The 12,529-nt window shown below is 29.7% G+C and overlaps 1 protein-coding gene across 1 annotated transcript; it reads right to left on the bottom strand.

The window, feature by feature from the left end:
• Positions 1-1,161: 1,161 nt before the first annotated feature.
• On the bottom strand, positions 1,162-7,106 carry LOC107851278 (cationic amino acid transporter 7, chloroplastic). The gene is made up of 5 exons (XM_016696231.2): positions 6,549-7,106; positions 6,116-6,332; positions 5,679-6,030; positions 4,559-4,790; positions 1,162-2,043 (listed from the first exon to the last, which is right to left on the bottom strand). Exons 1-5 carry the CDS (start codon positions 6,928-6,930, stop codon positions 1,475-1,477), a joined length of 1,752 nt encoding a protein of 583 aa, XP_016551717.1. The 5' UTR covers positions 6,931-7,106; the 3' UTR covers positions 1,162-1,474.
• Positions 7,107-12,529: the final 5,423 nt, after the last annotated feature.

Below are 12,529 nucleotides of genomic sequence, written 5' to 3'. Positions count from 1 at the left end.
AGTATCCAGAATATAGTTAGTCACATTAATTTTGATTCACATTTCATAAAAGTAGTTGAAAGAGGAGGATGTGCTCCCTATATATGAATGAATCCAGCATGAAAAGTGTGAATTTGGTATAAATTTAGTAATTTTGATTTGAATTTTTTTTATATGTATTAAGAAATTCACTGAAATTATATGTATATAATAAACTTCAGAATTCATATACTTCGAAATAAAGCGTTCATTAACTTTAGATTTTAAATTTATTTTTTTTGCTTATAAATAAATGTGTCATTTAATTTGACATCGATTGATATCTATGTTCTCTAATTATGGATATGTACCAATAAATATTTAAACGGTTATAAAATATAACAAGTAGATATACATATTCTAAATGACAAATCTCATGTCATTTGATATGCAGGACGAGCACATTTCATGTAATTTACCACATAGGACATATGTATTTATTTTTAATTTTATGATAATTTAAGTATCTATTTATGCATCTAAAATTTTAAAAAAAAAACATAAATATGGCCAAAATAAAAAAATATTATGTATTGTGCCTTTTCTGGATGACTCAAACTTGTAACTTCTCAATTGAAGGTGACGAAAATCTTCATCTATCTTATCACATATTTTGGTTGTTAAAAGGAAAATAGTTAAAAGGGGTTCATTAGTCTTTATCCAACTTTCTTTTTGTTCCATCCTCACCTTCAAAGCTTTTTTCCTTTTTTTCCCCTTCTTATTCCCATTTCATTTTCAAGAAGGATAGATTCCACAATAAAATGGACTTCCATACTAGAGTGGACTAACAATTTCTCCTATGGTTGGAAGGGATGTAGGACCTTTCATTTTGAATAGATGATGCCACATTTGAACTTACAAAAACATATGATATACAACTTCATAAATTCTAAACTCAAATGATGGCCAATTATAGAATTTGTAATCAAATGCAAAGAAGAGAATATTGGCTAACTGTCAAATGGTACCCAATTCACTTGCATCACTCAAAGCTAATGAACAGGCTATTCCTAACTTTCCATGCTCATCTTCACAGATTTTTTTTTTATTTTTTTTTGACTTTGTGGTGCTTGAGCTTGTAATCCATCAATAGTTGACTTAACAAAGTACTAAAAAGTATACAAGAGTATCACAAGTCATAACTTGTGATAACAATAAACTATACAACTTGCAATAACATTAACAATAATAACTATCTCAGTCCCAAATAAGTTAGGAACGGTGATACAAATCCTCATTGTGTTATTTAAGCTCATATCATATCTCATCGTCATAGTAAACTATACAACTTGATCACTGCAAAATCTGCAGCCTATTCCATCCTATATGTCCTCTTCCATTTCTATGTTAGGTATCCATAAATTACTTTCCCCCATCTCCCTACCCCACCCCACCCCCAAAAAAGAGAAAGTAGAAGTCATACTAAGGAAAAAGTCAGCTTAAATAGAGAACATTTTTACACTTTAAGAGTATGGTCCTGGACTTCAATAGATTCCTTCACCAATTCAATACTCTTTTGACTAAGAGTCCCATCTTCCTCAGCATCAAAGCTAGCATGAACACTGTAGAGAACATAAAATAGCACAGCTAGAGCTGAGAAGAATCCGAATCGCACGTAGGATGGTCTATCAAGTGAACCTAACAAGAATATGTTGAGGAAGATGGACATGGAAGGAATCCATGGCATTAATGGCACACCCCAAAATTCCGGTTTTTGCGCTTGTGGTACCATATAATGAAATAGTTGTAATACAGCAATCGCAATAGCAGTGCAGGCACCAAGCATGCAGGCTTTTGGCTTGCCTGGTGGTGCAAGTTGCCATAGCAAGGTGAATAAAATTGATGTCAATGAGAAGCAAAACAGGAATGACAATGTAGGCCATGGATTTGTCACACCAACCGCGACATAACGCTTGTAAATAACAGCATTTGCTACCATGTAAAATACAAAAAGTGTACCAATTGATACAAGGTTGAGTAGTATTTGTAAATCAGTGAATAGGGCAATTGCTGCTGTGCAAAGTCCTGAAAAAGACCAAACAGATACACTTGTATTAGCACAATTAGGAAGAAATTCCTAGCAAGAATTTATTCTAAAATTGGTAACAATATGTCATTTCAGTCAAAAGTTTCGGCCTTGTAAACACTTGTGACGAGATTTTGGGTCTCAAAAAAGCACATGTAAAATATGTAGAAGTAAACATACGAAGAAGCCCCTTCTATTCAGCATATACCATAAATACGTAACAAATATTTTTCCATTGAACCACCCCAACTCTACCTAGCTCTGCCCCTTGTACTCTGTATGAACAAAGGATTAATCCTTAGATATAGCATTTTCAACAATGCTTTTAACTAAGGGGGTTCAAATTATGCAGAAGAAAACATAAAGAAGATTTTAACACCTACTATATATTAGTATAAAATAATTTTAACCATTTATAAATTATGTAATTTCTTATTAAAGAAAGTTCGAATGAACCCTCGATCCAACCTGATTCCACACCTGCAGCTGGTACTTTGAAAGAACAAAGGAGTTTAGACATGTCATTTTCAACTCTATTTTTCAAAGTCTATATAACATTCCCAACTTACTTGAATTCTTATTCCAGTAACTATAAGTCACTCACACACAATGTTTACAAAGAATAAGAATTCGAGATTGGTCAGCAACTTCAAAAAGTTTTTATACTTTGTTGAGCTCAAATACCTGTGTCAATAGTGAATTAAAGTATGTAGAGAACATCCTTTAAGATAATGATGGAAGGAACCTTACTAATTAATTAGTATTTGGACCAATAATTGCAGTTAAATCTTTGCTGAGCTTCTCAATTTAATAAGGAATCTTACATATATTATTATACCATAAGGTGTATACAAATACATTATTATCACGAATTAGTTCATAAACTAAGGATAATATAAAGAAAAAAAGGATTTAATTCCCTTTGGGCGGTTATTTGTCACCACTAGTTTGACTCTCAGCCCCCAAAACATTGGATTATTCAACTTTTTAAAACCTATATGAAATAATTTCTCCTTGGAGTACATATTTTCATTCAGTTTGAAACTATTACTAGTTGGTAAAGTGGTGCGTATGCTTTCTCTTCTCAAATTTCTTTTGTGAGATTTGACTGAATACATTCTTTTATTGTATAGTAAATAATTTTTTTAATAAAAATATAAATTTTGATCCTAAATAACTAGATTCTATTAAACTCATCATAACATTATGCTGAATATGCTTCAATACAATAATAATAACATATTCGATTGATGTATATAAGCGGACATGAAAAAGATAGTGTCCATACGTAGAGATGAAAAAATTATTTTCGATAGACGAGATAAAAGAGGTTCATGACAAATGTTGGGATATGAGCCAAGGTTTATCCTAAAGGATAGCCCCCACAAAAAATACCAGTCAAAGGCCCTTTCAGAAATCTCTGTGATATTATGAGTGACTCATCATATTATTGACATGAAATTACAGGACCCACAAAACCCAGAAAAATAGTTAACTGAATGTGATGAGTCCCATGATAAACTTATGACCAATTTTTCCCTAAAATGTAAAGTTATATAATCCTTAACTGAAACGGTTCTTTAGTGGACCCCAACTATTCTATAACGGCAAAGCTAATAATAATAATACAAAGAGCAAACATCCACGCAATTACAGGAAAACAAAATCACACACGACATTTATATTGTGACTCACATACACATACGTAACACAACAAAATACCATATTCAAATCTCAATATTTTATTTTTGAAATGCTTTAATCAGAGCAAAAGATCGTGAAATAATAAATATAAGATGAAGCAACATATAATTGATTCTTCGGATTAGGTTCTTCACTCTATGCATATTGAGATTTTAAGTGCATCAAGTTATCGTTTGCCTTTTTAATCTTTATATCTCTAAGGATACATCAGTTTATTTGTAAAAATATATGTATAGTTGAAACTGAACCGCCTTCAAAATCCTTCTCAAACCCTATGAAATTAGACGGGTAATGTTGTTGTTGTTATTATTATTGTTATTAATGTTAATATGTCATTTCAAAATAATATGTCAATTTAACAATGCTAATTTCATTTTCTAGTACTTAACCTCTTCGAGAAAATAAGAAGTCATTTATCCTTCTTTTGTCCCTCTCAAAATTATTTTTATTATTTCAATTATCGAAATGTCGAGATAAATAATAGCAATAAAATTGAAAAAAAAGTCTCTCCACCTTCACAAACAAAATAATTCTTTAATTGAATATGTTATTGTTGTTTTTTTATGATGTAACTCCATTTCAAAATAATAAGTCACTTTAACTATAAATTAGTTCATTTTCAAATATTTAACATTTTTAAAAATAAAGCAACTTATATTCTCTTTTCCCCTCAAACTTATCTTTTTTTTTAATTACTGAAATGTCAAGAACCATTGTAACAGTAAAATCTTTCAATATTACCCTAAATCAATAAATATAAAATAATTAACACATTAATATAAACACGATGTACGAGTAGATAAAACGTACCGAGAAAAAGGGAAGCATTAAGAGGCGTAGATGTTTTAGGATGGACCTTAGCAAACCAAGCGGGGACAACGCTAGACCGTCCGATTACGCACATGTATCGAGCTTGACCCAACATCGCCACTAATAAAGAGGTTAAAATACCGAAACTAGCCCCACCTCCTATCACATTTGACACCCATCTCCACCCCTCTGATCCCATAAATGCCCCCGAAAATGGCGCATCTGGGTCAATCTGTTCATCAAAAAAACATTCAATTAGTATATAAATACATCTAATAATTTACATTTAACCAGAATTAATGCACATCTACACTGAGTGATAAATAATACTCCTGATAAATGGTAAAATGAATTAGATTCTTGATCAAAATTTCAAAGTTACCTAAGATGAAATTTGGAAGTTGATATAAAAGGGTTCACTCTTGTGGTCATTCTACACTCGTTGTGTTCGAGTTAGGGGATGGAAATTTTTAAAATAACAAGTGTCCTTCCTTTAAAGTGATTCAAGTAGGCAAATTTGAACTAATCTAATCAATGAATCGATTCCAAATATCATATAACTAAATAAAAATAAATTGATAGTAGTAAGGGCAGAACTGTACCTTAACATAAGCATGTATAGGGATCTTTTCATACGCAAATTAGATTATCATGGGTGACAGTTTTCGAAATATAATTCTTAAACTGACTTAATCTCATTTGGAAGGTAATGAAATAAAATAATCTCAAACTGAGTATTAAGTGGAATACGTCGGATTATATGAATATGACCAACCGATTAAGGATGTGATCAAATTAACAGTCAATCGACAACATTATAAACTTATAGGTTAAGTGAGAAAAAATGAAGAAAAATAACTTAATTTTATCAAGCTTTATCTTAAATGTCCCACTTTGCACCGAACCAACAAACAATAATATATTCAATATATTTTTACACAGTTAAAGTCGATAAAGTATACACAATCCCTATCACTCTCTGAGCAGTCCATATCACTCGACACTTTATCCCGAACACAAACAACAAAGAATAATTTCAAATCTCGAAAAGTAAAATATATCACGTAAATTAAATTAAAACTAAAGATTAAATAAAAGGAGAATAACATTATTTGTTTACCATATCATAAGGGAGAAGCATGGACATTGAAGCAGCCATAAGGCAATAAAGAACTGTCACGAGTATAACGGAACCCGAGACCCCAGCAGGTATATCCTTAACAGGATTTTTAACCTCCTCAGCCATAGTCGAAACGGCGTCGTAACCTATGTAACTCAAATACACCATTGCTGCTCCATTGAACACACCTGATGCACCATATGGAAAGAATCCACTCGCATGATTTTGAGTATCTCCTGCTTTCGTAAAATTCTTCGTATGACCCCTCGTAAATCCAATTACTATCACAAACACTATGAATACCAGATGTAACACCGTTAACACCAAGTTCAACATCGAACTCTCCCTTGTACTGCAAACAAGGAAGAAACAGTAACAATATTTAGAAATGTTCAAGTCGATTGAATTTCATTGAGATTGTCAATTTTTTGTTATACCTGTAACAGATGATTACTGTCAGGAATAAAACCACTAAAACAGCTACAACATCAATCTCATTGAATCCCTTTGGTAATTCACTGACGGTGATTCTCAATTTGTTGGATATACCGAGCGCTGTACATAAATAACCAGTGAAACTCCTCGCTACCGCCGCATTTGATAGTACGTAATCAATGATCAGATTCGCGCCAGTCAAAAACGCTAGAAATTCACCTGTTCTTCGCAAAAAGAGAGTTAATCAATAATCAATTTTAATCGTTAATTAAAATGCGCGTTGATCATGAACTAATTTAGATACAGAAACTCATCAAAAACGCTAGAAATTCACATGTACTTTCTCAAACAGAGTTAATCAATGATCAACATTGATCATGAACTAATTCAGATACAAAAACTCATAGCAATATTCAATCAGATACAGAAACTCACCGAAAGTGATACGAATATAGCTAAAAGCACCGCCGGCAACAGGCAAATCAACGGCGAATTCAGTATAACAAAAAGCAGAGAGCAGAGCACAAAAACCAGCAATGGCGTAAGAGAGCACAACAGCAGGACCAGCATATACACGACTAGCCTGCCCCGAAGTAACAAACACACCGGCACCGACCATACCGCCGATGCCGAATCCAACTAGGTCATACCATCGAAGACTCTTTTTCATGTCTCCACCTGACCGGGCTCGTACTCGGCTTCTTTCCTCGAAAGAAGTCGAGACGGAACCGACTCGACGAGCGAGCCGGGACGGAGTATCGGAGAGTGCTTTGAGGTAGGATTTCATACTAGAGAAAGAGGAACTGTAGGTCTCCATTTCTGGACCACCAAGTCTTCTCTCTCTATTTTGTTACTCTTTTTATGAATTGAATGAAATTGAAGAGAAGAAGGGGTATTTAAAGAGTTTATTTTACACTTACAAAACACATACAAAGATTGTAGATATTGATACGGTGATCCCTATGGGTATCAAAGAAATTAAACACCAACTAAGTCTTGATGGAAATAAATAAAAAAATCACACCTCATATAACTAAATAAGCATCAACTGTATATATATAAGGAGTTTTTGTTAGAATTTGGCGCTGAATTTATTTTTTTTGTGTGTGATTTCTTACCATAATTAGAAAGATTTTCTCTAAACATGCACATTATTTATTTATTTAGAAGGAGATTTTTTCAAGTGGATTTTATATTTTTTAATATTAATCTTTCATTTTTAATTGATCAAATCATATAATAATATTAAATTTTTTAATATAAATTTATGTGTTATCTAATTTATGGTCTTAATTTGCAATTATTAACTTTCCTCTGTCAATTTCGTACCAACAATTATTACCTATTTATTAAAACAAGTAATATTTTATCTAATATAACTGATCAGAAACAATGTGCACGTAAATTAAAAATTCGTATATTTGTGTGTAAAAAGGAAAAATTGAATCCCATATATATCTCCGATATTCCCTCATTCGGTTATAAGGCATCTTTTTTTGTAAATGTGTCACTGTAAATGTATTGCGGAGGTTTTCAATAAGAACATGCTCGTAAACCTCGATAAATCTTTAGTCGATGTGTTAGCTCTCGCTCGTATATGCGAGAAATATGGTAATGGTGAAGAGTGTATTTACGTTTGACGCTATCTAGGCCCGTTACGATCACACATCACATACTTTTTTAAGGCATCTAATGTGGATTAATTGTCAATCAAAAACATACAAAGATCTATTATATGAAATTGTATGAATATTTCAAGGTTCAATGATCATCACAAAATAAATTCCACATATCCCTCCACCATTTCCACAATCCCCACAGAACCCTGCCTCAACAAAACCTTTAAAGGGGAAGAAATTGAAGCTCCATCAATTCAACAATCTTAAAGTCTTGTGAAGGTTATAATCAATCAAAAATATTTGAAGTTTAATCTTGTTCAATCTAGAACTTTAGTATAAAAAATATCTAAAATTAGTCTTGATAAGTCATGATACCAAACTTCATGATGATGTGTCTAATATGTGGTCTTTTAAGTCCACATTTCAAACAAAAATGTCCAAAGTCATAAGTGAGTTTTCAACTTTAATTGCGTACGTACTGAAGTTGGTTTCCAAGTAGTAATAAACTTTTAACTTTGGATATAAGTTAAATAATGACAAAAAAAAGAAAAAATTATACTTCACTGAAAATATCGAATTCAAATGAATCTAAAAAAAGCTATATCCATCTTTATCAACTATGCAAACACAGTGCTCAAAATGTCGGGTCATTGGTACTTTTATATTCTTATAGTCTGTCCTAACCTTTTATTTATGTCTCTCCTAAAAAAATTTTAAGGCATAAATATATATTTTATATAATAATATCTATCAAATTATATCCTGCATGATTTAATTTTTAAAGAATATATATTCCACTACGCATAAATTTTTAGTTGCAGTAACAACATGACATAGATAAGTTAGATTAAACTTTCTATGGAAAGGCCTATTAAGCATTTTCGAAATGCGCACGCACCTTTTCCTTCGCTATGGCCGCTAAAGTTTAAAGAAAATATAATAATATCCCCCGTGCATTTAATAAAAAATTAGGGATAACTTTAAAAATCTCCCTCTAGATATTGCTTTGCAATACTATAACAATCAGGGATAAATTAAAGCAATTTCTATGCTTTGTGGTATTACTTGATGTCGATGCCCCGTGTTAGGATTCTATATATGTTATTTTTTAATGTCAATTTATGTGATATAAATAGAATTTAGATAATTATATTTTTAATGTGTTTTAAATATTTTAAGTTTTTCACTGTTGTAATTTATAATATCTTTTATGTAATTTTCAAATTATACATGTTACTCTCCCTGTTCAAACTTTTGTGGAATTGATAGTCATTTATATTTAAAATAATTTAAGTTTTAAATTATTGAGTACCATTTTTTTATTTCAATTTAAGTGGCGCTGATATGATTTGGAGAGTTAATTAAATATTTTATATCTTTAAGATTTTTGAAGTTATTAATTATTGTGATTTATAATTTTTTTTAGGTATTTTAAAAATATATATAATAGATTAAATCTTTTATTAAATATTTTAAGCTGTTAGATATTTTAATTTATGATATTTTTTTTATGTAATTTTCAAATAAACATATAACAAATTTAAAAAAATAAAATAAATAAATTAAAATGGATAAAAAAAATAAAGGCAATGGGAAGGACCAATGAAGTTGTGTCAAAGTAGACAGATTGACCTTTAAATTTTTTAAGTTATTAATTCTTATGATTTATAGTATTTTTATACGTACTGTTTGAAACATGTAACATATTAATTTTTTATTTAAAATATTTTTAGTTGTTAACTATTGTAATTTATAATAATTTTTATGTAATTTTCAAATAATATATATTACTCTCCTTGTCCAAAAAATTTTGACATTGATATTCAATTATACTTTTTAAATAATTTATTTGTTTAATTATTATGATTTATAATATTTTTTCTTCTATTCAATTTAAGTGGCACAATGCTTAGATGGACATAATAATTAATTAGAGTGATGTAGTAAAATCACAATTGAAGCAGCAATGTAAAAATATTTTAAATGACTTATAATAACTAATTAGAAGTGATATAGCAAAATTATCATAAAAAAATACTTTAGGAAAAAAAATAAGTGGACTTCATATAAGACGTCAAGTTAATTTAGTATTAAATATTATTAGTTTTTTAATACTTAGTTGACTTTATAATAACTTTTTAATATTTAGATGACTTATAATAATTAATTAGGTGCGATATAGTAAAATTACGGTTGAAGTATTTGAAACAGACATGTCACAAATGTTTACTTTACTTTATTTATAAAATATTTTATTAATTTTTAATACATAAATAATATATAATAATTAATTAGAAATAATATAATAAAATTACGGAGCAAATAGCTGAATTGATCGGCAAGGAGAAAATAAGCTCCTCAATCAGCTCAACTGCCTCTTATAATATAAGAAATATTTACTTTCCCTATTTTGATAATTTATAACAAACATCTAACATATTTATCATTAATGAAAAAAATTATAATTAATTTGGCTAATCTACCCTTATTAATTCATAAATTGAGCAAAACTATATAAGTAGATAACATTTACTAGTGCAATTTGCAGAAAAGTGCAAAGAATGCCCATAAATTTCGCAAGATATTTAATAACGTACTTTTATAAATGAACTATCAAAGGATGTGATCGAGTAGATGGCGTTGCTCCTTTCTTGAGAGGTCTATTAAGAGGCTCAAATATAAAAAAAAATAAAAAAAATCTTTGATAATGAACATTATATCTAAATGTACCTTACTTAATATAACTTCAAAGTATTCAACATCAGATATGAAAACTAAACGGAAAAGAAAGAACTTTTATATATAAATGAGTATTGCATAAGACAAATGAAAAGCTTATCTATGATTAAGATGTTGCAAGGAGAAGAAGAAAAAAGTTCACAATGAGACAAGAAAAATCCGTAATGGTCAATTGGCCCAAAGTCAAAGATGGAATCCTAATATATAATTTATTTATTTTCAATTAATCCTAATATATAATTCACATGTTCACATTCAACTCCTTTGTAGCTTTTTTGTTTTTAGTTTTTCATTCGGTGTCCAGTATTTGGTGTTTATATTGGAGTTTCGACTAATTTGAATCGTGCATTGCAGGGTTCATTGAGGTGAAAGTGCTCCCAATAGAGTTTTTTCCATATCCAGAATCGAATCCTTGACCTTTGATTAAGGGTGGAACAGTCTCATCTACTACACCATAACCTATGTTGGTCCCTTGTAGCTTTAAACTAGCGTTACTTGTAAGTTTGCCAAAACAAATTGACAAATGCATTAAATCTAGAGCTATATATATATATATATATATTAATCTTGAAGAATTCTTATCGAATTTTCTATCTTCACCTTGATTATGAGACTTCATACAATTATATATTGATGTATCAAAATTTAAATAAACGTCGTTATTATAGAGATATTTAGGGTAACTAAACCTACCAAATAAGTTAACGTCGATTATGTGACAAATTTTTGATCACCTAACATGAGTAATAGTGAATAAGTTTTTTCACCCTTGATCGAAGGTTTTGAATTCAAAACTCTAAAAACTGAACAACTTATGTTAAGAGTGTAGCTTTCATAAATGAGCTATGCAATGCTCGAATCTAAATTAAATCGAAGATAAAACATAAATTACAGATCATCAAAGTCATATCAAAGACTTTCTTAAAAATGGAGCTCGTGTAAATATCATAAAATAATTTGAAATCTAAATACAAATATCGAACACTAAATATATGTATATTTATTTTTATTATTGAAAAAGGAACTTTAGATTAGGGTAGTGGAAGACGTTACGGTACCTTAATGAAACAACCAACAACTGCAAACCATGAATGACTCAACAGAAAAAAGGGCAGAAAAATCCAGAGAATTGCCTATTACATAAAGCCAGAAAAAAGTTATTAGCTCGGTGGACTTAGAACTTCTTCTAAAATTCTCTCTTACTATATATATATATATATATATATATATCCGTGAGATAGATTTAACTTTATTTTAATAGCCAATTTTACTGTATCCTCTTAATATTAGAGTCGTTTGTTGGCTGGTTAAGAGGCAATTAATTTTTTTATATATTAAATCCTGTATAATTATATTATGTTTGATAGCAAACATCTTTATAATATAATATGTGTAAATAACATAAATCTCTTAGACAATGAAAATAATTACATAAAATTTCTTGTTATTTTCTTTCTTCCTTTTTTTGCGAACATACTCATACATTCGGTCACATATTGTACATTGGTCGAATATATGATGTAACAGCTAATTCTATATTTAAGGTAAAAGAATCTTTAATTATTTTACAGTTTCTTAATTAAAGGCAGTAATTAGCCAACATTAAATCGTTTATTGATAGAACATGTAATTGATATTTGAATTTAAAAAAATTGTTATACATAATTTTTTTTTTCCTGTGATTTAAAGGCAGTAATTAGCCAACATTAAATCGTTTATTGATTGAACATGTAACTGATATTTGAATTTAGAAAAAATTGTTATACATAATTTTTTTTCCAGTGATTCACGATCTGAAAAGTCAAAAAACAACCACTTTCTTCTACACTCGTTCTTCAAAACTACTAAAATCTGCTTCTACATACGTTCTTCAATATTAGTAAAATCAATATGAATATCCCCGTATTATTGCAACATTCTGAAATTTGGGAGTCAGAAATTAATGATACGTCATACAAAAGTGACGCAATAGTAATTTCGGTAAATGCAGACGAGTCAGTCACAATCGCAGGACTTACGATTTCTTTCCAAAGGAATCATGAAGAATATAATATGGTT

This window comes from Capsicum annuum, chromosome 12 (assembly GCF_002878395.1).
Source record: "Capsicum annuum cultivar UCD-10X-F1 chromosome 12, UCD10Xv1.1, whole genome shotgun sequence".
Lineage (NCBI taxonomy): Eukaryota > Viridiplantae > Streptophyta > Magnoliopsida > Solanales > Solanaceae > Capsicum > Capsicum annuum.
This window is presented reverse-complemented; position numbering and strand designations above follow the sequence as displayed.